The sequence below is a fragment of the Pteronotus mesoamericanus genome, unplaced genomic scaffold, assembly GCF_021234165.1.
Source record: "Pteronotus mesoamericanus isolate MK-2021 breed Mesoamerican mustached bat unplaced genomic scaffold, CSHL_Meso_final contig_84, whole genome shotgun sequence".
Taxonomy (NCBI): domain Eukaryota; kingdom Metazoa; phylum Chordata; class Mammalia; order Chiroptera; family Mormoopidae; genus Pteronotus; species Pteronotus mesoamericanus.
This window is the reverse complement of record NW_026555267.1, coordinates 974,273-999,454: the sequence shown is the minus strand read 5'-3', so window position 1 is coordinate 999,454 and position 25,182 is coordinate 974,273. Positions and strand designations below refer to the sequence as shown.

Sequence of the window (25,182 nt, the reverse complement as noted above, 5' to 3'; positions counted from 1 at the left end):
CTCCGGGAGCCTCCGGGGCAGCCGGGAGGCGTGGCCCGCCCCTTTGATGTGCGCCGGCACCGCTGTGATTGGACAGTCGCTTGTGACGTGCGGGGACTGCGGTGGGCCAGGGTGCTGCGGCAGCCGCAGCGCCAGCCGCGGCTGGGGCTCGGGCTCCCGGGCATTTAAAGGGGACGCGGCGGTGTCCCGGGGGGTGGGGGATGGAGGGCAGTTGGAGGGACGGCCCAGGCGCACATCATCCACGATCCCTCGGGACCGGAGGGATTCGTGAGCCGGAGCCCAGAAACCCGGGGGTGGATAAGACACCACGTCCCCTCCAATTCCAGTAAGCACCCCTGGCTCCATCCTGCGCTCAAATACCTCAGCTAGCCCCTCTCCCCACTCTTTCACACTCCAAACTCAGCTGGGACAGACTTCTGCCGCCGCCGCTGCCCACGTGAGTCCTGGGCTGCCCAAGGCAGGGGAGGGCTGGGGTCCGAGAGTGGAGTGGGGGCTGTGCGGAGTTTGAGGGTGCTCCTTCACGCGTGTGTCAGTGGGGGAGTCCTTAGAGCAGAGGAACGAGTCCCGCTTTCTCCTGCCCCAGGAACGTGGTGCCCGGGTGTATTCTCCGTCCCTGACTATGTCGAAGCGAAAGAATCGCTGCCCCCTTGCTCCCCACCACCCACGAATCCCCTCAGCTCCCTAAACAGCGCACCCCCCGCCCCGCATTGGAGAGAAGCACCCGCCAGCTGGGGGTGTGCCAGAGTGCCTGCCTTCAGCCACCTCTAAAAATATCTCTCTCCCCCAATTCCACCCGGCAGCTGCCACCTCCCTGCCCAATGAGGATCCCCTCCCGGTAGGGCAAGCCCAGAGGTGACTCCAGGTCCCAGCTTCCTCCCTGGCACCAGGGCTCCAGGTTACCACCTCCTGCTAGTCAGGACGGGAACTTCATAGACCAGGAGGGTCTCCAGGGCAATATGGGAAGCTCTGGCTGCAGTTTTTCCAAGAAGTACCAGAATCCTTGAGTTCTAATCCTGATTCTGAGACTGTGGCCCCAGGGTGGCAGCTTGACCTCTTTTGGCCTCTGTTTTTCCTATTTGCTGCAGTAGTGAGGTTGGGGGTGCTCTCTGGGGGAGGAAAAGAACTCCAACTTAGTGGCTGAATCAGATTTCCAGTGACCGATACAAAGAGACCTGGTCTTGTTACTGTGGGATCTCTGGGGTCCTCGCCCGCCCCCATATTCATCCTGCACATTTCCTGTGGTTAACTGTCCCCAAACTGTCCCGTGGGCTCCATCCATCCATTAAGAAGGGAATTGCAAACTTAGGGGCTATACCAAAAAAGGGCTTGTTTTCCTCCCCTATTCCCAGGGGACCCTCCCACCCATTTCCACAGATGTCATCAAAGAGCAGTTTTGTAAAAAAGTAGGGGGAAGTGGGAAGGAATCTGGTGACCCAGTGTGGGGTCAGGGAGGCAAGCACCGCTTTCACCTGGGACTAATTGTGGGCTCCCTGTCCCCCCAGAGAAACCCTTCTCTCTCTCTGTTCCAGCTGCTGGAGAGGCTCAGAGATCCTGTCCTTTTATTTGAGGAACTCTTTTAGATGACACAAAATGATTTGATCATTCAGGACGAGACTGCTAGAGGTGAGTAACTTCTTTGAATGTCACCAGAGACAACTTCCAGCAGGGCCCGGGGTCCCTCTGACTACCCTGGGACTGGGCTGGGTGGGGGAGGGGTCACAGCGTGCTTTTCTCCATTTCCAGGGGAAGAAACCTAGGATGCCTGGCTTTCTGCTCTGGGAACTAAAAGAAACAAGGACAACTTGCCAAATAATAAAAATTTTAACCACTTTCCCTAAATACTATTATTAGTATATTAAAGAATAACTATATCTTTTGCTAAGAGAAATGAGAAGTTTTGAGGATGGTTAAAAATCCGTAGACTATTCCACCAAATTAGAAAAAAGAAAAAAGAAACAAAAGCAAAGGAGACCCTTTTCTACAGGATAAAAGTTGGTCTCTGGGTGGCTTCTGGAGACCTTCGGTATCTTCTTGTACCTAACCCCTTGCATCTCCACGTGCGTGGCATGTTCCAGCACGTGTCTGCTCCTGTTTGCTTTCACAATGGGAATGGCACCAGGAGGGACATGTGGTATCAGCCAGGATCCTGGAAAGCTGAAACTCCCTCCAGATAAGGCCTGGGGACAGCCCTCCCCACTCCAAAAGCTGCCCTTCCCTTGTCCCCGTGCCTGCCTCCCCTTCTCTCCCATCATCTCCTCGGTCTTGTCTCTTTTCTTGACCCCCTCCCTCTTTTGCCCACTGAACCATTTAGTTTTGACCATGGCACCCAATTCTGAGATTAAAAGTTCTTAGAGAAAGTGCTGTGAGACCCACATCCCATCCTGACCGAAAGGGTTTAATACCTATGTGGTCGAAGTGGGGAGGGATGTGGTACCTCAAGATGGAAAGTGATGGAGCCCCTCCCTCTGACCTATGCCCTGTTCCTGGATGTCCCAGTCTCTGTCTCAGGGGCAATAGTTTCTCCCTGTTATCCTGGGATGGTTTGGATAGAGTGTCACCTTGACAAAGTCAGAGGCGTTTCCAGTGTCTCCCATTGTCACCACCAGAGGGCAGCAGCCAGCCAGATATTTGCTCCTTTCCGTATCTAGTCTGGCTCTCAGTACTTTCAGAGATCGATCCCAGCTGCCTCTGGTCTCTTATTCAAATCCAGGGTGGAGGGTGTCGGGGGTGGAGGGAGCACTGAGAGCTGTAGGTGGTGCCCTTTGTAGCTGCATTGGTGAAGATCCCACAGAGCCAAACTTTGTCCCCAAAGCCACATAGCAAAATCCAGCAGAAATTTCAATCCAACTCTCCAAAACCTCTGATTCCTTCTCATCTGCTGAATTCATGAAAGTGTGAAGAGCAATGAGAGAATATAAGGGAAGAATATAATAAGGGAAGGTGATTTGTCAACTGTGTTGTGCCATACGCAAGAAAGGGGCAATGATCATACTAGAGAAAAAAGCACTGGTCTCAGACTCAGATCTGGTTTTGAGATCTGTCTCTGCCATTTACAGTGTGTGACCTTTGCGCAAGTCAGTTAACCTCTCTCAGTCTCCAGCTATATCATCTATAACCTCTCCGGCATCACACTGGATTACTAAGAGGATGCCTAGCAGGGGCTTTGTGGCCTGTAAGCGTTCTGCCCGTCTGAAGCGTTGCTTTTACTGAGCTCCTGGGAGTAGTTCCTGGGGCTCAGCAGAGGGGACAAGGCTGGGTGGCGTTGGTGGTAGAAACAGAGCCAGCTGACTGGGCGCTGCTAAACAGACCTTGTGTGGTTGTCAGGAGCTCTGGACGACGGCTAGAGACCAACAGAGTCCTTACGGGTGGTGTTCAGGGTGAGGTGCCAACAATGAGCGGGTGTTTTCCGGTTGCTGGCCTCCGGTGCCTGTCCAGGGTAAGTGGGTCCCTCCAGGGGTTTCTTAAGATGAGGCCTCAGCCTCCATGTTTCCACCATAGGATGGGAGGCACCCTCTCTAGCCCCTTTCAGGCTTGCCCTCACCCTACTGGGCCTTCACTAACCCCTAGAAGCTTCTATCCCAGTTGCAAGGTCCTGATGCTTTACATCCTCAACTCCTGAGACCGTGGGCCACTGAGACTCCCACGTGGCTGTTGCTGAGACCAGTGGGTGACGAGGATGAGGTCTCAAAAACAGTTCTATTAGGGAGGCAGACAGCTAGGTTCAAAGCTTGGCTCTGAAATGAGGAGCCTGGCCTTCTGCTTCACAAGGGGTTCCATCCCGCCCATAAACATCACAGGAATATTAGGGAGTTAGGAAGACGCCAGAAGGAGGAATGGGCTAATCGGGGTGGGAGGCTCGGGTCGGGGGGAGGGAGAAAAGCCGTGTAGCAGACATTCTGAAGCTGTGCGTGATCTGCTTGCGCTGCCCCTCCTTCCATACAGCTGCTGGCAGGCAGAGGTGGCAGGGACATGCTGCCGAAGGCTTCTGTCCCCATTTGCTTGCCTTTCTATGTGCCCTCACACTTGCCCTGCTGTCTCCATTCTCTCCCATGTCCCCCGCCAACATGGCTCTGGCCCAAGGTCTCCACTTCCTGGAGCCCCTGGACTGCACTCTGTCTTCGGTCCAGTCTGTCTCCACACTCCTCTATTGTTACTTACTCCTGGCCCCCTCCTTCTCCACCGCTGCCTCATACCACCCCCTGCCCGTGTCCCCACTAACTTCTCCTCCACTTTCTCAGCCACTGCTGCTCTCTTTCCTCTCCCTTACCTGTCTCCCAGGTATGTCGTGGCCTGGCGTGGGAGGCTTCTACCTCCCCAAGCCCCACTGCTTCTGCTGCCCGCTTGCTTCGGACTCTGGCAGGAACCCCACCCGCTGACACAGTCCTCCTGGGGAATTGGCAAGTGACTAGTGATGAGCTGTCAGCACAGGGCCCTAAAACTCCCTGGAAAAGCTGAGTCCCATCCATGGTCCCCTGCCCAGAGCCATCTGGCCAGAAGCAGCTCCCAGAGAGCCTTCCAGGCTCTTGTGCAGTCAACCTACCTATCTAGTCATTCCGAGAGCTAAAACCCAGCTCCCCGGCCAGTGCCGAGGCCCCGGCAGCTACTCTCCAGGCCTGAGGTCTGGCACTCGTCCACATGCTTTTGAGCTGACCTATGTTAAGTCCCAATGGCCCCGAATGAGAGTAGCAGAAACCGGTGCCAAGGAAGCCCTTCTGGGCTCAAGAGGAGGATGGTCCTCTAAGGATAAACCCCAGCGCAAGGGATGGGCAGGGAGCTGGGTGCGGGGTCCGCCGCGGTGGGTGCTCCCCCAGCTTAACCAGCTTTGGGTCCTCCTCAGGTCTTGGATGTGCCAGCACCTCTGGCCGAGGCCTGCTAACCAGCCTCTCCCGGGTCGGCGCCCGCCGCGCCCGCTCTCGCTTGCTCCCTCTTCCTCCTCCTCCTGCTCTTCTCCTCCCCGCTCCCAGGACAGCGGGATGGCTGCGCAGGGCGCGCCGCGCTTCCTCCTGACCTTCGACTTTGACGAGACTATCGTGGACGAAAACAGCGATGACTCGATAGTGCGCGCTGCGCCCGGCCAGCGGCTGCCGGACAGCCTGCGTGCCACCTACCGCGAGGGCTTCTACAACGAGTACATGCAGCGGGTCTTCAAGTACCTGGGCGAGCAGGGCGTGCGGCCGCGGGACCTGCGCGCTGTCTATGAGGCCATCCCCCTGTCGCCGGGTATGGGCGACCTGTTGCAGTTTGTAGCCAAGCAGGGCACCTGCTTTGAGGTGATTCTTATCTCGGATGCCAACACTTTCGGCGTGGAGAGCTCGCTGCGCGCTGCGGGCCACCTCGGCCTGTTCCGCCGCATCCTCAGCAACCCGTCGGAGCCCGACGCACGGGGGCTGCTGACGCTGCGGCCCTTCCACACGCACAGCTGCCCTCGTTGCCCCGCCAACATGTGCAAGCACAAGGTGCTCAGCGACTACCTGCACGAACGGGCCCAAGACGGCGTTCATTTCGAGCGCCTTTTCTACGTGGGCGACGGCGCCAACGACTTCTGCCCCATGGGGCTGCTGGCCAGCGGCGACGTGGCCTTCCCGCGCCGCAGCTATCCCATGCACCGCCTTATCCAGGAGGCGCAGAAGGCCGAGCCCAGCTCCTTCCGCGCCACCGTGGTGCCCTGGGAGAGCGCCACTGAAGTACGCCTCCACCTGCAGCAGGTGCTGAAGACGTGCTGAGATGGCCGCCTGCAGGGGGCGCCCGGACGAGGAGGGATGGGGGGTAGAGGGGGATTGGGAAAGACAACCTGGTTTTGTAACTCCCCTTTCCCTTTCGCTTTGGTATGTCCCTCCGGGAATTTCTAGAATTCCAGGCTCGTCCTTTTGGGGGCTGAGGGAGGGAGTTCGGAGCCGTCCTTATCTATGCAGTTAAACCAGCTCGGCTGCCTCCCTCAGATCCACCACAAACAGTTAAAGTCTAGAGTCCGGCGCAACCCGGGTGGTGCGCATACCTGGGAATGCAGCAGCGGTTCCAAAGCCTCGTCCTCCGAACTGGGAGGAACGGGTTCCCTTGCAGGGGAGAGAACTTGAACGGCTGCCCCGGCCGCATAACCTGCCCTCCCTCAGTCTTAGGTCAAGGAGACTCAGGTCCCGAAATCCTCCCACACCGGACTCCCAGCGAAGAGATGACGCACTCCCGCTCTCCCGACAGCCCCGGGCCTAGAAGTTGCTTCACCCACCGCGAGCACACGACTACATCCCTTTTCTCCCTTCCCTTCCCCGCCCACCCTGCCAGCATCCCCAAAGGAAAAGAAAGCCAGAAGGAACAGTCGCCTCCTGGTGGTGGAACGAGGTAGCACACAGTCCCGCTCGAGTCAGGCCAACGAGGCACCTCGCAGCGCGCCACGGTGTCTCCTCGCACCCCAACCTCGTCTGTGCAGCAAGACCAGGGACTTAACCAAAGTCACCCTCGCGGGCTGGGTCCGCTGCGTCCCCCTCATCCGGTATGGAACAGGAAGCCATGATGTTTTAAAGCTGAGCCAGCGAAACCCAAGCTCCTCCTAACTCTTTGGTGTTTTAGCGCTATAAAGCAGATGAAGGGGGAAGAGATGACTGAGATCTCTGGCGCGGCAATCTGAGGGGTGAGGGTGAGGTGGTCTCTGCTCTCAGGGAGCCCCACTTAAATAAGGGAGTTGGTCCCCACTGTGGCAGAGTGCCCGGCTTGAAAAATCAAGACTGAACACAGATGGTGTTTGGCACATCAGCCCACGGGCCATCGGAAGTCCGGCACAGAGAGGGCAGCAATGAGGATGGAGGGGGTGGGAAAGATACTGCTGCCAAGAGCAGGCAGAAGGGGCTCAACAGTTAACAGGGAGCCTTGGAACTGAAATTCCTTTCAGTCCCTCTCTGGCCCCCCAGCCCTGCAGGGCAATCCATCAGGAGTTCATCAGAGTTTTATTCAAAGTTGGCACTTTGGCAGCTGGAGACCCCACCCTCCGTGGAATGGGGGTCCTCTGTGGACAAGATCGCCGAGCTCCTCAGCTCCGGCTCTTTCCTGTCTGCAGCAGGCCTCTGGGCATCTCTTCTCTCTCCCAGGGACCCCTTCCCACCACAGTGGGGGCAGGTGCAGACACAGCTCACAGCTCAAGAGGTGGGCAAGCCTAGTCCAGCCTTGCTTGACCTTGGAGCTGGCTTTGGCCTTGGGGCTCAAGTTTCACTCAGAGTAAAGCCTGTGGTCAGCAGTCCAGAAAGACCCCCAGGCTGTCTGTCAGCAGGTTGGCTCCACATAGTTACCTGGGAAGAGCCCGGCCCCCTCTGAGCTGACACCCTCACACCAGCCATCGGAGTAGCGGCGGGTGATGCAGATGACAGTGCCTTCGGAGAAGGAGAGCTCATTGTCCTTCTGGCCGGTGTATGGGTAGAGTGTCACCACTGCGAGGAGGAGGAGAGGGGGCGCTGTGAGATGCGTCTCCTGCCCCGCCGTGGGGATGCTGGGACCCAAGGGATTCGAGGGAGCTGAGCATCCAGAGAGGAAGGTTGCCAGTAGTGGGGCAGGAGGTGCCTTCTCCTGGGCCCTGGGGGTCCCTTCCCCAGCTCAGTTAATAACAATACCAGGCCAGCTGCTCTCTTCCCGGCTTGGTCCTGGACTAATGGGTGGGTTAGGGGCAGGACAATAGGTACAGAATGCCCCTGGGGTAGAAGAGGGGGGAACCCTGGTGGTAGGATCTGGTCAGGTACCTTTTTCCAAGTAGGAAGCAGGGACCCAACTGGGCTCTTCCGGCCCAAAGCCTGGTGGAGGTGGAGGTGGCAGTTCCAATTCATCCACTTCCAGGATTGGAGGGGGGAGCAGGTCTGGAGCTGGGAGAGAGAGCAGGAAGGCTGCCGGTGTGGCACAGAGAACTCCCACTCACCCAGGAAACGCTTATGTTCGCAAGCAGAACCCCAGGATCTAACCATTTGATGGAATCTTCTTCCAGCCCTTGCCCCGCCTGGTCCTCCCACAATGCTTCCAGCACAGAGAAGGTGTTCAGGAAGCACTGAACCTTTGGACAGTGTAGGGTGGTCAGACGTAGCTAGGTAACCTAAGGACACATCATCTAAACCTTCATCCTCAGCTCCATCTGTTAAATTGGAATGTGAAGATCCTCTTAGGGTTGTTCAATTTAAGTGAGAAGATGGATGAGAAGCTTTGAGTCCAAGGCCTGGTATACAGCAGGTGCTAAGTTACATTACTTCACTTTCTCTGCCTCCTTTCTCTCCTGTTACCCCTGCTAGGACAAGCCTACACTGAGGTGAGCTGGACTAGACCCAAGAGGGGTAGGAAGGGGTGTTGGGACGTGAGAGAAGGACCCTACAGTTGAGCTAGGAGGAGAGGGGGGAGGTCGTACCAGGCAGGGGCAGGGACAGTTCCTCCGGTGGAGGGGGCAGCAGGCAGATGTCCGGAGCTGGTGGAGGAGGTGGGGCAATGGAGCTGGGAAGAGGAGGGGCTAGGGGTGCTGCCTGCCCCTTGGTCGTGGAGATCCCACCAACACCGTCCGTGCTGCTGGAGATCAGAGAAAACAAGGTTGGCCTAATTTGGGGGACACCTTCCCCAACTCAGTGTCCCCCAGCTGGCCCTGTCCCTGTGATCCTGAGTCCTCAACCCCAGTAGTCACCATGACAACTGGCATGAGACCCCTCTTATCGCCCTGCCCCATGGCCATTGCCAGCTTGGACTTTTGGGGCTCACCCTGCTGAGGTCAGGGAAGAGGCAGATGAGGCGGCAGAGAGTTTGCCATCGGGCAGCACCGGGAGCTGCACTGGCTCGGGGATCCGGGGTGGTCTCCTAGGGGTGGAGGAAGGGGGTGCTGTTAGGGGGTAGGAGGCTTCCAACGAGCAGGGGGCAGGTGCAGGGAGGAGGGGGCAGCTGGCAGAGGAGGAGGCTTGGTGCCTGCGTGGAGGCGAGGGTGGGGGAATAGTTTCAGGGTCATGTGGGGCCGGTGTGGATCACACTGAGGCCTCACCCCAGAGTTGCAGAGGCGGGTGTGGCAGGCGCCTTGATGCTTTTTCGTGACAGGGTCCCGGTCCTTGACAGCTGCGTGCTCACATCCTGCAAGGGGAGCAGGGGGCTGGGCTGACATTGGTGGGTGCCCCCCAATAACCCCTTCATCCCACAGAGGAAATGGGGGGGCAGGCAAGAACCAGGAGGGAGAGTACAGGCGCAGCAAGTTCCCACTTCCACTTCCCAGCCCCCCCGCCCGCCCCACCCCTCTCGCGCTCTGCCTCGGCACCCAGTCTGCCGCAGGCCCCACAGAAACCTCAGAGCACAGACAGTCTGAAGGCCACTTCCTCTGCATGGCCTCAGTGTCTGGGTGGGCCCTTCATCTCACCCGTGACTCAAGGCGTCTCAGAGCCCAGCGTGCTGGTCCCTAACTGACAGACCCCCAGCGTGGGGCTGAGGAAAGTGGGGGAGGCGAGGACCATCACACTTCGGGGCGGCCCACCTGTGCAGGCCTGTGGAGCGGCGTGGGGGAGTTCAGGACAGAGGTGCAGATTTAGAGTGAGGTGCACCAGTCACAAGGCGCTAACCCACGTGCAACAGAGCGCCCCTTTCATGGTAGGGTTTCCCCAAGAGTAGGTATGTGGGGAATGACAGCCTCTGTTCTTCTGCCGGGACAAAGCAAAGGGGCTTGAGCTGAATCATAAAGCATTTAAGTGGGAAAATAGGAAGAACGTAGTCGGGGGCGGGGGGAGGCTTGGGGACTGAAAGAGAGAGTTTAGTTTCCCCTTTTGGGGGAGAAGGTGTGTTTAGGATATGGGGGGAGGGGGTCATTTAGGTACAGAGGGGCTCTAATCTAACCCGGAATGTTGGAGGGTGGGGACGGGAGTTGAAAAAATGGGATAGGTCTCCCACCTCTCAGAAGAAGATGGGCCAAAAAGAAAATGCCAGAGTCATGCTCCCCTGTCTTCACCATGTCCCATTCGACCGGCTCCCTCCCTGCCCCTTCTCACCCAACAGCAGCTCTGGGGTGACTTCTCAGTGTGGTGACCTCAAACCTCCAGACAGAGGAAGTTGCTGTTCTCATGCAGCTGGGGAGCCGTTCTCAGGCACCCTCATCACCGCCCTTCCTCCTCTGCCCTTCACACGCGCCCCGCCCCCACAGCTCAAATGTCACTCTCAGCAGATCATCTGAGTGCGGGGTAAAGGCCAGTTCTGGGGAGGGGCGGGGGGGGGTCAGGAAGGGTTTTTCAGGAGGGGGGCTCCTCCTTAAGTTAATGGTGTCAGGAGTGAGAAAAGAAAGGGACTGCAGGCTGGGACAAGGACATGAGTGGGAAGAGAACGTGGGTCTGCAAATAAAGGGGCCGAAGGAAGACGGGGGGATGTGGAGAAAGAGAAGGAGCCCCTGCCTTTACCTTGATGCCATGGCCGATGCCATCCAGGCAGCCGAAGTTGATGGGTCTCCTGCAGTAGGGCGTGAGCGGGGGCAGGCTCTCCGGGGCAATGATTTTCTGGCTGGGGAGCAGCCTCTGGACAGCGGCTAAGGTGCCTATCTCCCTGCGCGCCACCTTCTCCATATGCATGTTCACCATCTGCGTGACAGGATTTGAGGTGACAGTGGTGGGGGGGGGGAACGTGCTCTACACAGTGCCCTTTCCCTTTAGGGAGCAAGAGGCTAGAGACTTTGGGGGTGGGGGTAGGGACCGTGGGAGGCAGTGAGGTCCAGAAAAAGAATGAGTTTTGTCCTCAAGGCCACAAGGCACTTGGGAAGCGTTGCCAGGGGAGGATGGAGCCACTTTGGAGCAACTTCCTGGTGGAAGAGAATCGGGGTTATTATTAGCTGAGCAGGCACCAGGGGAAAAGAGGAAGCACAGCATCCCTGGGGATGTCGGGAAGAGGCGGAAGCACTGGGCTGGCTTGGGAGCAGAGGGGGAAAACGTGGACGTGGCGGAGAACTGTGGCAGGGCCAGTTCTCCCTTTTGGGGGACAAATAAGTGAATTAACTTCCCCTTGGGATGTTCTATGGAGAAACCTACAGCAAGGAGAGGCAGGGATTTCCACGCGCGGGGATGAGAGAAAAGACACACCCACACTGAGCATGGGGTGCTGCACAGGTCAGGCTGGTGCGCAACTGGATCTGTGCATGTGGCTTATGGGCAATTAATTCCTCGGCCGAGGATCCAGGAAGGAAGGCGGAGGGTGTGTGCAATAGATGGGCGGGGGACGCTGGTGGTGGCAGTGCTTCCAGGGCTGAACATGACCTTGCCAAGCAAGCGCTCTGGGTCTGGGACATTTATTAAGTCATCGTCTCTGATTAGATGGAAACAGGGTCTGTTTTGCCTCTTTCCTGGCCTTTGCAGCCACCGTGATTCGTAGCGCCTGCTTTCTACCAGGCGAGACAGAATTCAGAGAAAGGACAAGCTCCGCCTTCCGGGAGTACCTAGTCTGATGGGGCAGCAGGGCCCAGCACTGAGGCATACGCACAAAGATAAGGAGGTTCAGATCACTTGGGAATTGCCAGGCTTCTGTGGCAGAGTCAGGTGCTTGGACATGGAAAGAGGATTTACTGGAGAAAATGCCCCCGTGGAGCTGAATAGCTGCAGGAAGCCTTCCCACATTCCTTACCTGGCCCAGCGTGCTCACACGGGCTTCCACCTGTCGCAGAGCCACTGTCTGCAGGTCCAACATGCGCAATGTGTGCCTGGCCAGGTTGCCCACCTGGTAGGCCACGCTGGCCAGGGCCTGGGTGGTAAAGGCCATGGTCTCCTCCAGCGCCTTCCGCTTGTCTGTGGACTGAAAGGCACACAGTCCTGGTCAGAGGCCAGCGCCTTGCATTGGTCCTTCGCTGGGAGAGTGTGATGGGAGAAGGTATGGAAAGGTGCGGGCTGAATCGGGAAAAGCAACAACCCTTCGATGTGTGAAGCGGTTTCCATAAGAACAATGGTACAGTAAGGGGGACTGAGGGCACATCAGAAAAGCAACTCTAGCCCTGGGCAATGTGAGCAAGGGAAGGGAAAGATACTCCCTCTGAAACAGTCATGCTGAGGATTATCCCTACCACCTTCCTGAGGACCTCGTGAGGGGTAAAGGTGAAGAATAGAAAGGAGAGAGGAGGCCGATTCTGGCTGGAGGAGATCTCAAACTTAAAGCCAACCAAGCAATGTCAGGCCCTCATCCCAGACCTTCTAACCAAGGTCCACTGGGAGCGAGGCTGATGAGCCTGTGTCTTTAAAAGCTCCCCAGGTGATTCCTGAGCTCTTTGTTTGGCTCCAGATTGCAGGGGGTGTTTGGGGAAGAATGATTTGGCCCATTTTATGGACAAGGAAATTGAAGCCCGAAGACGGTGACCTCATTCATTCATTCCCTCCAATCGCCTCCTAGTGCATGGGGAGGGAAACCCAGACTGCTAACCATGGCCTGTGCAGGACCCCCCGTGGCTGGGTCCCTTTTTCCCTTCACCCCCATCCCCTCCCGCTCCCTGTCTCACTTGCTCCCCTCCAGCCACAAGGGCCATTGGATTTCTGTTCCTGATCAAGCTAAGATTGTTTCTACCTCAGGGCCTTTGCACTTGTGCTTCTGTCCAGAATCTTTCTTCTTATTAAGTCTTAGCTCCTCAGGGACACCTTCCTTCACCACCTTATGATTTTCCCCAGCCCACTTTTTTATTGACTCTCTCATATATTTACCCTGTTCTCTTTTCTTCAGAGCACTTAGCACTATCAGCAATTATTTATCCATTTCCTTAATTATCTACCCCCCCCCCCACACACACACTAAAATGTAAGCACAATGAGAGCAGGGAGCTTGTCTGTTTTATTCTCTTTCCCATTATGGTACAGTGACCCCCACACAGACGATAATAATTTGTGAGTTAATTAATGGATTCACTGTAAACCCAAATACTTGCTGGGCATCTTCCCACCGCATGCCAGGCGCTATGCCAGAGGCTGAGCAGGGTCACACTGCCTGTCAGTGGTGAAGGGCTGGGCAGGGAGTGCCTTAAGACAGAGAGGGATTTTTTCAGTTCCACATCAGGCCTTGGGGGCTGGGCAAAACCTCTTCGGTCATTTGATTCCCCAGGCAGCTTCCTTATCGCTGGTCGGTCATGGAGTCGCTGCACCTTGCAGCCTCGTGACCCAGGGCCTCCTCAAGGCCAGTCAGCGGAGAACAGCCTGGACCCTAGCTGGGCAGAGTGCTGAGAGAGACAGGGGTGCTTTCGGTGTAGCCTGAATTAGGCTGGAGCCAAATAGACCCTGACCCTTGGGAGCCATCCTCCCTGTGGCATTCCTCTCGGGAGTCCCTGTCTGCCTTTCTGTTCCAACGCCACCCAGGAGATGCTGATTTGCATGCGATTTACATACATTAGCATATGTAACCAAGTGCCTTGAAAAGCAAAGCAATCAACCCAGGATGTTAAAACCAGAAAGGATAGCAGGTCTTGTTCTTGTTCAAGACCTTTCTTTTGCAGGGGAGGAAATGAAGGCCCAGATGGAACAGTGACTATTCCTTTGGTCTCTACCCAGATTTCTTACCTCAACTCTCCTGTGCTGTTCCCTCCCTGGACTGGCATGTGGAATCCATCACTGGATTTTTCCTATCAGCCTAAATAGGAAATATGCCTGCTTGGGCCCGGCTCTGGGAAGCTAGAGCCTAGGTGACTCCTAACCCCTGGCTTTTGTCTTAGACCAAATTAGGTCTGCAGATCAAGGGTTTGGAATCTATCTTCATAACTGACTGCTTATTTATCATGCAAATTACCCTGCATATAAAACTCCATGGACCCTGACGGAGAACTCTGAGGTTGACCTTAGCCTGCCCTCCCCCATTCCCCATGGCTTCCTGACACCTGCTTGGGGTGAAGGGAGGGGGGAGGGGGAGGGGGAGGGCTGAGGGCCTGGGAACCAGGGCTTGTTAAAGAGCAGATCTGAGAAGTCATCCAAACCCTTCCCAGGCATTTGCTCTGCAGACAAAACTCCTTGGAGAGGCCAGAAAAAGTTCATTGGTTGTGTGGTCTCATAGTGATCTGCATGAAGGAAGCCAGCGATCCCAACCTGGATCAGAGCATCCTGCGCCCTGGGTATTTTGCAAGGGCTGCTCCACCGCGCTAGAACTGGCTCTCGTGTCTCTCACTGTCCTGTGAATCAGATGATGGTGACGGTGACGATGCTGATGATAGCAACCTCTGCCGTTTATCCTGGCCTTCTTAAGGGGCAGGCACTGGGCTAAACGCTTCGACACATTGTCGTATTCAACCCATGTGAAGAATCAGAGGGGAAACTTGCCACAGGTCCTACAGTTGGTGGTTGGCAGAATTGGAAATTGGAGTCAGGTCTTTGCACCCTCAAATGCTGGTGCACCCTGGGAAGTGAGCGAACCTTTCTGAGCCCCAGCCCCTTGGTTGTGACGTGGGCGTGGTCCTCACCTCACAGGACTGGGGTGTGGGCTAAAGGAGGCAGCCCACCTGCTTAAAGTAAGGGGCAGAGCGGTTTAACTGTTATTATCACTGGTTCTCATTAATCTGCCATTTTCCCATGAACTTTTGCTCCTTTCATTTTTATTTTTCAACACTCTCATGAATCTGGGAGGACACTGTGCCACATCTTACAGTTTGGCTAAAAGAGTTTCGAAAAATGAAGTTTTGCCCAAGTGATAACAGGATTAGCCTGTAGCCCTTAAGGAGCAGAGGAAACTGCGGAGAGAGTACCAATAAATTGTCCTGAAGTCCTATAGCACGTCAGGGAGACGGGAAAGCGGAGAGCTCAGCCTCAGGGGTCTGGAGGCTGATGCCCGGCTCTACTGTTTCCAAGCCGTAGGACCTTAAGCAAGTCCCCTTGCCTCCCTGTGCTGCTGTCTCCTCATCTATGAAACAGGAATAATAGTGTTGTCTTACAAGGCGCTCATCAGGATTAATGACATAACAGAGGTGCTCAGTCGTTATTAGGTTTTTCTCGTTCCTCTTCCCTTGATCCGGGAATCCACATGCTCAGTCCCGGGACAACCACGCAATTTAGAAAACTGCCCTAAAGTGCCACTGCACCCTCGTCTTTGCCTGGCAGCCCGCTCCCAGCAGCCGTGTTGTTCACGCCCTGGCCTCTGCGCCTGACCCCCTCCCTCTAACGCAGCCTAGGCTGCCGGCCCTCTGTTCTCCCGCTCTCCCTGGTCCACCTCAAGTTCACTGCAATGCTTGGGAAGTCCTCTCGAAGGCTGGCCCAGAGGCAGCCTGAAAATGGAATGATGGCACCGACATTTGGGTGAGGACAAGTCTTCGGGCCTGTGGACCTGAGTGGGAGCGGGGGAGGAAATGAACGCAGGGCTAGGCCTGATGATAGGATAGAATAGCGCTGCCTGGACAGCTGAGGCTTTGGGAGAGAAAAGGGGCACAGTGCAGGCGCGGGCAGCAGTGGGTCACAGCTAAAGTTTGGGGGGCTGGGCTAAAGCTGAGGCCTGGAGTGGGAGGACTTCTCAGCCAAAGCCCAGCACAACCACCTGTCAGGATGGCCCCCGTGGCCTTGCCCTGGGGATGGCCTTGCCCAGGGCTCCTTGGGGAGCTGGGGTGTCGGGGCCTGTGGCCACTCTGCCTACCTTCACATAGTTGTCTTCACAGTAATCAGCGACTCGCAACAAGGAGCTATGGTTGCCTCGCAGAGCCTCCCGGCCCGTGGGGATCTCAAACTCCTGCAGCTGCTGCAGCTCCGCCATGGCCCCCAGCCTCTGATGGGCTCCCCAGGGAGCCGCGGGTTTTGTGCCTCACCCAGCCCTTGATTGGTCGCTCCGCCTTCCCTCTCTCACTGCTTTTGGTTTCCTCTTCGTGAGAGACCCAAACCTGCTTGCAAAGGTCAGGCATGCTCATTCCGGGATAAGAGGAAGTCAGTCCCTGCTCCCTGGGACTGCGCCTTTCTGTCCCCTGCCCAGAGGAAGTGGGGAGGCAGTGGCCCCTTTGGGGGCCCAGCCCCCCAATCCCTCCCAGCAGAGGAAGCCAAGGTCGGGGTGCCTGTGATTACTCCGTGGGCCTGGAGAGGAAACTGTTGGGGGGCAGGGGTAGGTTGCGGAGGAAGGGGGTTGGCTTGCTCTCCGGGGGTGGAGATGGATTTTCCACTCATGGAAGGGGAGGAAAGGACAGAGGGTGGGTGCTTCCTTGGGAAGCCCAGAGATGAGTCACCAAGGGACAGGAGAGTGGAGGGTGGAGAGGATATGGAGACCAGTCGTGCTGGGGGCCTGCAGGATGGCGGAACAGCAACAATGGAAAACAGACAATGCAACAGCAAGAGGAATCAGGCTGGATACCAGGAAGATACAGCCAGTGGTGCCATGCAAAGCATTACCAAGCCTCTGCAGGGTTACACGCAAGGAAGATCTGATGTACACGCTCGGTGCCTGATGGAGGCGAGATAAGGCAAAACAGACCGAGTACAGGGTGAGGCATTCAGATCAGACTACAGAAAGGACTTGGCTTTGAGAAGCACCAGGTTCAAATTCCAGAGGAACTGGTCGGGTTTAGGAAGCAGCGGTGGACTGAGCCCTGAGCCAGCCTCAGGAGGTAGGTGCCCTATTCCCTGCACTAACCAGGAGTTGGACTAAATGGCTCCCAGGGTCCTGTCCTGATCTCAGATCCTTAGAAACCCTGGAGCAGGGGAAGTTAGGATGGCTCCCTACCCCTCCCAGCACCCAGCCTGTCATCCTAGAGGCAGGAGAAAAAGAGGATCGCTCACTGACCACATCGGTCCCTTAACATCTGCTCCTCGAGAGGGTAGCCTTGTCATTGGACAGGAGTCAGCCTGAGCAGGAGCTCACAGGCTGGCATCTTGGGTGGTCCTGGGAGGTGTCCCAAGAGAAAGATCAGGACAAGTGCCCTATGCTGGGGCAGACCCACGCCCAGGGCTCAGAGGGAGGCATGGAAGCCAAGAAGCAGGGACAGGGCATTAGACGTGGCTATGCCCCAAGTGCTAATTGACATACCATCCTATGTGAGCACATTTTGATTGAATGATTGAACAAAGAGTGACCTGGGAGAAACTTATAAAGTGAAATCATGAGGCTCCAACTGAGGATGCAAAGGCTTCCTGGGCGAAGGAAATTAAGGAGCTGATCTAGGGCTTGCCTCGCTAAGAAGAAAGCAAGAAAGTGCAGTGTCAGAGATAGGGGAGGGGAAGGGAGGGGAGGGCTCTGGAGGGAAAGCAGGGGGAGAGGAGCATGATGAGAACTGGGGAAACAGGCTCTGAGCCAGAGGGGTCACTAGAGGAGGGGAATTCATGCAGGGGGCAGGGTGTCTGCTCTGGTGGCAGTGAGAGCTTGGAGGCTCAAGCTGACGGAAGCGCTTAGAACCTTGAGCCTCTGATCAGCTTAGGCATCGGAGCTTTGGGCTTCCAGACCATCTGCTTTCTCCAAAGACTTTCAGCTGATGAGGAGCTGGGAGGCTCCAACACCATCTTGTCTGGGTCGGGCAAAAGTGATTTGAAGTGCACGCTCTTTCTTGGCAGGTGAGAGGGGCTGAGGCTGTACTGGGCTGGGGTCTAGTCTTAGAGTGATTGAGGTTAGGCACCAGACAGGCCTTCCAGATAATTGTGTAATCATGATGTTGATGATGATAATGATGATGGTAATAATAATAAATGTATTATGTTCATTATGTGCCAGGTAGTGTATTAAAATGTTTTATATGCATTGTTTTTTTTGGTACTCACAATGCTCATATGAGGTAGGTACTATTATTATACCTATTGTACAGATGGGGAAACTAAGACCCAAGGAGGCTGAGCGACTTGCCTAAGGCCTCACAGATTGGAAGCAGCAGAGCTGGGATCTGGAGTCCAACAGGCTCCAGAGCCCTTCTCTGAACCACTGGGGTTCCCTCTCCTGGGACAGGACCCATAGTTTCCTTAAAACTCCTGCCTGTATCATACATGCAACAGTAACTTTGCTTCCCGAATCTGCCTCACTGAAATAAGTTTCCTCTCCCTTCCTTGTGCTCTGATTCCTGTTTCCTCCATAGACAGGTCCTTACTGAGGAGCAGAGATGGTGCCTCCCCCATCAGATTGGGAGCATCCTCACCTCCTAAATCTGGACGCATGATGTGGCGGGGGGGTGGGGGGTTGCAGTGAACAACGAGGGGCCTGAACCGAGGGACATGGCAGGGAAGAGGGTAGAAGTTGAGATGTGCAGAGTGTGGAGGGGGGGCTGCGGGAACCCGGGGGGGGGGTGCAATTTTGGCCACGAAATCCTTTCCAAGGCCAGGTCTCTCCAGGGCGGGATGGCCCAGGAGCTCAGTGAGAAGGAGCTACTGAGGATGGAGGTGGAGCAGCTGAAGAAGGAAGTGAAGAACCCAAGGGCCCTGGTGAGCCTCCTCTTCCCCTCCCTGCTCCCATTTCTCCATCCCTTTGTTTCTCATGGAGCTGGGACTAGAAGCAAGAAGCAATGGACAATGCAGTGTGGGGCGGGGGGTCTCTCCAGGGCAGAAGACAGGGCAAGAGGCGCCTCTGGGATGGGGTAGGATGTGGAAGGAGGCAGGGCTTTGACCCCATGGAGGTGCACGGGAGACAGCCTCTGAGCCTGTCCCACCGTCTCTGATCTGGGCCTGGCCCAGATTCCCCTGCCGGCAAGTCAGGCTTTGTGGTTCTGGCCACGGAGCCACCACCCTCTCAGCACCTGCCTGCCCCTTTCACCTTTCTCCTCCCTGGCCGCAGCCTCCACCCTGCCCAGATGCCGGTTTCCTTGGGACTGACCGAGTCAGGGATCCTGAGCAATAAACAAGGGTTGGAAACTTGCTTTGCTTCCTCGCAGATTTCCATGACAGGAAAGGAAATTAAGAATTATGTGGAGGCCCAAGCAGGAAACGACCCTCTTCTCAAAGGCATCCCCGAAGACAAGAACCCCTTCAAGGAGAAAGGCACTTGTATGATAAGCTGACGGCGCCAGAGCCCCTCACCTTGACCGGCCCTCCTCAACCCGCTCCTCACCCAGAACCAACTGTCCTGGGCACCCAGAGAATCAGTGAACTTCCTCTTTCTTTTAGTCATGGAATGAGTAAAGATACCTGGCTGCATGCATGGTGAATTCATTTCCTCAACCCCACTTTCAACTCTTTTCTGCCATTATTTCCTCTGCCTGAGGCATCCCTGTTGATCCCACTTGGAAACAGTCTGCTCTTCCCTCGTCCCATGAGTGGTGGGGTCTGAAGCACCTACGATACCCTGAGACCCCTGGGGACAGGCCTCAGGAGACGTTTACTCCTCCTCAGAACCTCTCCCATTTGTCCCCTCCACTCTTTTCCTAGGATCCAGCATTTCCATCAGAGGCGTTTGGATTGCTGGCTGGAGATGGGAGGTCCTTCTTCCCCATCTGTGTCCAGTCTTTGGCCCTCCTGCTAGTCAGTTAGATCACCTGATGGGCCTGATAACTCAGAGAGGTTGTGAAGTCATGATCTCATCATTTATTTAATATGAGTGAGGGCCTGTTGCACCCCAGGCCTCAGGGAGAGAAGAGTGAGTAGGACTAATGTGGCTCCTGTTTTCATGGAATTTAGCAGAGAAGACGTGAAACAAAGAGTTTGCAATTAAGCCCTGGACAGGTGGCTCAGCTGGTTGGAGTGCCGTCCCATGTACCAAAAGGGTGAGGGCATGTGCTTGGGTTGTGGTTTTGACTACCCATGGGAGCACAGACAGAGGCAACCAATTGATATTTCTTTCTCTCTCCCTCCCCCTTTCTCTCTCTCTAAAGAATCAATAAGCATATCTTCAGGTGAGAATTTTAAAAAGAGAGTTTACAGTTAAATCAGTAAGTGTTACTATGGGGGAAGGAAAGTCAAGGGCAGTGTAGACACACACACCAGGCAGACAGACATCCAGAGCAATAAACAATGTACCCTGAACTGTGGCAGGCCAGTGGGGCGAGGGGCAACAACAGGAAGTGGTTACACTTGAGGTTGGGGAGGGAGACTGGGTCACCATTGAAGGACTGTGTCTAGAGCTCAGGTAAGAACTTTCTCTTCACCCTTAGAGGAATGCAAAGCCTAGGAAGATATTTAAGTAGTGGAGAGACAGGCTTTGCTTAGCAGAAGGGAGGCTGGATCCCACTAAGGGATGGGGATACAATGAAGGAGCCAGAGACATACACTCACAATACAGCGCGTTCAGTGCAACATCAAAGAGGTCTGTGTGGGTTGTGATGGGAACCCATAGGAGGGCTACCTAACCCAGGAAGTGATGCCCCAAAGAGTTAAGTTGTGATGGGTGCCAAACCTAGTTGAAGGTACAGTAGAATCAGAGACATAAATGTGGGGAGAGGGAGGAAGGTTTGAATCCAAACACCCATCAGATTGGAGTTGTTCGAATGTCAAGAGATAAGCCTAGGTCTCTAGGATTTGTTGTTAAAGAGGTGGGGTTGACAGTGACCTGAGGGGTCTTGTTTGCTGTACTAAACAACCTTGTCTGCTGGGAGCGAGTGGGTAATGCTTGCATTTAGAAGGAAATTGGCTTTCGGGAAGACTGAAAGGGGAAAGTAGAGGCAGAGGGACATGGAGGTGATTGGTAGGTCAGGGGAGCTGTGAATTAGGGGAGTGGCCGTAAAGCTCAAAAGGGAGATGGGGTGAAGAGTTCTTTGGGAAATAAAGTTTCCGGGTCTTGCCATCTCGTGAGGAGAGGGAGTTGTCAAGGATGAAGTCCAAGTTTCTGGCTTGGGAGATTATTAGAGGATTGAAAGCAAGTTATCTGAAAACAAACGTGACCCAATACAGTGAGAACACAGCTGCACGCTCACTCAGCCTCCCCTCCCAGAGGCCACGGCCCACGGGCATGCCCTGCTCAAGGTGGGACCACAGGCTGCTGGGCAGAATCCAGCATCTCCCCAGCAGGGCCCATTTCTTTCCCAGTTCACCATTCTGCAGCCTGAAATAAATTTAGCCACCCTCCATGTGCTGTGCTCGAAAGGAGGGAAAGACGAGGAATGAGAAAGACAAAACATTTAAATACAATAATAGTTGATTTTTGAAATGGGGAAGGGTAACTATTCCCTATGGCTATGGCAGTAAGAAAGGAAAAACAAACGAGGCTGCAGTCACAGGGCTGTGGACCAAATGGCTGTGGCTTCCTTCTTCCACCCGCTGGTCCTTGGTCACTGCCTTCAGGCACAATCTCACTGGTTGAAGTGGATGGTTGGGTGGGGGGGAATCCAACCTCTGTTCCTGAGGAGTTTCCCCCCTGGGTGGGGCTCTGGGTAAAATAGCACCTATACTTAGGGCACGGAGCTCCAGGGGCCCCTCTGGCTCCTCCCGTATGCCTCCTGGCCACAGGAGGGTCCAACACTCTGAGCTCCTTTTCTCTTTGTTTTTCTAGTTCCAGAAGGAACTTCAAATGGCTGAGGGCATTCTCAGCTTCCACTTCAAAAGAACTATTATTTTGTGCAAAGGTGGCAGCATTCCTTCCTTGCATGTTTGGACCATCACGTTAGCAAGTTGAGAAGACGAGAATGATCAATGATCACAGTGAGAGCCAGTCGTTGATGTAATCGAAGCCACCCATCCCCACTTCTATCCCGCCTTTGAGTTTTTTAGCCTTGAAAGAAAAGCCCACTCTGCTGTGACTGGTTCAGTTCAGAGCACACTTGGCAGCCTCTGACAGCGCCCCATCTTTGCAAGGTGATGTCCCCTTGCTGGCACCGAATCCGGGCTTTACCAGGCCGGCCTGTAATTATGTAAAGCTACCAGCTTCCAGGTGGTGGGCACATGGCGAGATCAGCAGATCCTGTTGACCTTAGCCCCTTGCCTTACTTCTTTTTAAAAACTCAGTAGTTTCATTTCGAAATAATTTTAGATTTACAGAGAGTTGCAAATCTAGTACAGAATTCCCATGTGCCTTTTACCCAGCTTCCTCTAATGTTAATATCTTACATAACCATGATACTTTCATTAAAACTAAGAAATTAACATTGGTACAATACTGTTAACTAAGCTCCAGATTTTATTTGAATTTCCCTAGCTTTTCCACTAGTGTCATTTTCCTGTTCCTGGATCCACATCATCTTTAGTGTCCTTTGCTGGGAAGAGCTTCTAGGAGATAGTAGGGTCTAGGACACCACAGCCTCTAGAAGACATTCCATAAGTTCACAGATGGCAGCACACAACAGGCAAGGAATGCACATCCAATTCCGAATAAGTGCCTATTCCAGTGACAACCTTCTGTCCCCTCCATTGACCTGCCACCAGAGAACTGGCAGGTTGTCCTGAGGTCGGCTGCTATATGAGGGGCTCAGAGCTGTTACCATTGCTGGCTCGTTGGTAGAGTTGCACTGGCCTTGACGAAGGAATGCCCATGCTTGTCCACTCATGCATAAGCTCTGTTCCTGCCTCTCTGGCTGCTTAGTTTCATGAGCCCCAGCCAGGCCAGCAGGGTTCTATTTTTCTTTTTCTTTTTTAAAAATATTTTATTTATTTATTTTTAGAGTGAGAGAAAGGGAGGGAGAAAGAGAGGGAGAGAAACATCAATGCATAAGTGATACAACGATCAGTTGCCTCTGTTTGCCTCTAGCATGCCCCCAACTTGGGACCCGGCCTGCAACCCAGGCATGTGCCCTGATGGGGAATTGAACCAATGATTTTTGGGTTTGCAGACCGGCATTCCATCTACTGAGACGCACCAGCTAGGGCCCCAATAGGATCATAAAGAGCCTCCTGTGCAGGGAGACTTCTGGTAAACCTGTTCATGTCACTTGAATATTTTCAGACTCTGAGCTCTCCCTAAGGGGACCAGCTATATAGCTCCCTCCCAATATCATTTCTTTAGTCCTTCAATTGTCCTCTATGACCTGATCATCTGACCAGAATTTTAACTGTTTCCCAGGAATCAGAAGAAGGGATTCCTGTCCCTGATGACTCCCCTGGGAAGGGTAGCTCCCAGAGACAGTGGAATCACTGGGATCCAGGCACTCAGGTGTCATTAGGAACTGAATCAGGAAGGTGGATTAAGAACAGAGACAAGGTAATGAATTGGAGAAATGATTAGGAAAGAAAATTTTCAGGGTTAGGGATTAAATGTTGGAGGATGGCCAGGAACTTCAAGGGTGACTTCAAGTGTCTTTCTGGGATGACTGAGTGAGTGGTGATGCCACTTCCCCAGGTGACTCTAGATGATTCCCCCAGGATTCTCCTCCCTTCCCTTGAGCCCTGCTGAGAATTGCTGAGAGGTGACCGCTGATAGGACAAAAGTAGGGGACACCGCCCAAGATGGCTGCTTGGATCCAAGCAAGAAGAGGCTAAAAATAGAACTTAGAGAACATCAGCAACTAGGGCTGGGATGGAAGAAGGAGGGCCATGAGAAAGACCAGAAGGGAAGGTCGGAGAGATGAGGCCACCAGCAGAGGCTGGATGACTGAAACTGATGATCCTGAGCTGTGAAATGATGTCAAGTCAGGAAAAGGGAGGATGGGAGGGGAATGCTCTTGATTCCCTGGTCAACCTACATAAACCTGAGTAATTCTCAGAGTTCGAATTCTCTATCACCTTCCTTGCACATGTTCAGGGAAGACTCCCAGGATGGGAGCTTTAGAAGAAGGGGAGGCAAGAGGGGAACAGCTGGCGGGTAAATTCAGGGATCAGCTTCTGAAGCTGGCGGAGGCTGCAATGTTTCCTAGTGAATCAGACAGTCCAGCCCTCCCCACCCCCGACCCTGGCGCCTCCCAGATCTCACCCCTGCCGACTGGAGGGATGAGCTCTTGTCTGCAGGGCATCTTGGTGCCTTAGGCAGAGTTTGACTACCCACCGTGACCTGAAGGCCTCCGGGAAAGTTAGTCAGAGCCTCCTGCCTCTTTATTCCCTATGAGCTTCAGGCCTGAGGATGCAACCAGCTTTCTGGGTGTGGTCCACCTGCGCTCACTAGCCAGGAGGTACATCGGGCCTCCTGCTTAGAAGGGCCGGTGTTTGGTTTAACACTGCTGTAGCCACCTTGAAATTCTTAATTTTTGGACAGGGACCCCACACTTTCTTTCTGTAACTGGGCCCTACCTCTTCTGGATCTAGTCCTGTGTAGGGAGACCCAAGCCCAGGCCTGGTGTAATAGGTGGGAGGCTCCTCTAGGGGCAGGATTTAGGGCGGGGTTCAAAGTAGCACCCAGACCATCCTCCTCCCTGCGCTCCTCTCCCCACTTCTGAAGCTGGAGTAGAGGGGGCAGCTCAGCGGTCCCCTTGTCCCCTCTGATTTTCCTGTTCTCTAGCAGACCACGGAAATGGGTGAAGCAGCTGACTCTTCGCCTGCGGGCATCAGAGCTGAGGAAAGAGAAACCAAGGAAGCCGGGAGAGGAGAGAGACGGGAGAAGAAGCGCAGCGCACATCCCCCTCCCTGCCCACTCCCTCCGTCCCAAATAATCAGAGGCAAATACGTGAGATCCTATCTTCTACATCTCTCCCACATTCACCTGTTCACCCATTTGCTCCCTCTGCCAAGTCATTAGCTGGACGCATCGTCTCTCGCCCCATGATCCAACAGCTCCTGCGAAACTCCTTTCCTACACGGCCCCCCTTCACCCCACACTCCACTTGGCTGCTAGTGTATTCTCTCTGGCTCCATTGCTCACCACCCTTCTTGACACTCACTCCCTGTAAGACCAAGTCAAGACTTCTAGGTTTAATAAAATAATATTGAATGTCAACTGTAATGGAAAGAAAACAAAAAGACTTCTGGGTTTAGCACCAAGGCCCTTCCCCCATCCACAGGGCAGCGGACCCTGGTCCCCCGGGGCCTCAGCCTCTCCCACCGCTCACCTCTCCGCCCCCCACCCCAGGACTCCCGCTGAAACACCTTAGCAAGATGCCGCTTCTTTATGTAGCTAATTCATATAGTCGCACCTCGATTTAAGCATCACTCCAGGTAAGTTTTTCCTGGCTCCGCCCTTCGTGACTGAATGAGTAGGTCATTCAAAAGTAGGTGGTTCAGAATTCAAGCGGTGTAAAAGGTACACAATGAACAGCCCTTCCCTCCTTTTCTCCCCCTAGTATCCCCTGCAGAGAAACTGATGTTACCTGTCTCTCAGGTAAACTTTCAGAGATGTTTTATGCATATTCAGGCCAATACATATAAATGCTCTCCCCCTTTTTACACAAATGGTAGCACTTACATGCCGTTCTGGGCTTTTGTCTGGATCTTTTTTAACCGTACCTAGTTGGATTTCACTTATCTTTGTGTCCACGAATACTCCTGGGTCTGTTGCTTTTCATTGTATACTTGACTTTAGTCTTCG

At 54.5% G+C, this 25,182-nt stretch overlaps 3 protein-coding genes across 8 annotated transcripts; 2 read left to right on the top strand and 1 right to left on the bottom strand.

Moving 5' to 3' along the window:
• The first annotated feature begins 1,543 nt into the window (after window positions 1-1,543).
• On the top strand, window positions 1,544-6,831 carry PHOSPHO1 (phosphoethanolamine/phosphocholine phosphatase 1). The gene is made up of 3 exons (XM_054585359.1): window positions 1,544-1,623; window positions 3,325-3,436; window positions 4,838-6,831. The coding sequence occupies exon 3, from the start codon at window positions 4,845-4,847 to the stop codon at window positions 5,721-5,723; it is 879 nt and encodes a 292-aa protein (XP_054441334.1). The 5' UTR covers window positions 1,544-1,623; window positions 3,325-3,436; window positions 4,838-4,844; the 3' UTR covers window positions 5,724-6,831.
• On the bottom strand, window positions 6,803-15,702 carry ABI3 (ABI family member 3). The gene is made up of 8 exons (XM_054585356.1): window positions 15,544-15,702; window positions 11,587-11,754; window positions 10,377-10,553; window positions 8,987-9,072; window positions 8,713-8,808; window positions 8,372-8,526; window positions 7,722-7,841; window positions 6,803-7,415 (listed from the first exon to the last, which is right to left on the bottom strand). Exons 1-8 carry the CDS (start codon window positions 15,658-15,660, stop codon window positions 7,252-7,254), a joined length of 1,083 nt encoding a protein of 360 aa, XP_054441331.1. The 5' UTR covers window positions 15,661-15,702; the 3' UTR covers window positions 6,803-7,251.
• Window positions 15,703-15,983: 281 nt separating this feature from the next.
• Window positions 15,984-18,991, top strand: GNGT2 (G protein subunit gamma transducin 2). Of its 6 annotated transcripts, XM_054585365.1 has the most exons (4): window positions 15,984-15,999; window positions 16,183-16,498; window positions 18,189-18,293; window positions 18,740-18,991. In XM_054585365.1, exons 3-4 carry the CDS (start codon window positions 18,210-18,212, stop codon window positions 18,863-18,865), a joined length of 210 nt encoding a protein of 69 aa, XP_054441340.1. In that variant the 5' UTR covers window positions 15,984-15,999; window positions 16,183-16,498; window positions 18,189-18,209; the 3' UTR covers window positions 18,866-18,991. The 6 variants fall into 6 exon arrangements, with proteins under 6 accessions (XP_054441340.1, XP_054441342.1, XP_054441339.1 ...); XM_054585367.1 differs by lacking the exon at window positions 15,984-15,999 and having other exon boundaries at window positions 16,086-16,498; window positions 18,194-18,293; XM_054585364.1 differs by lacking the exon at window positions 15,984-15,999 and having other exon boundaries at window positions 16,086-16,498.
• Window positions 18,992-25,182: the final 6,191 nt, after the last annotated feature.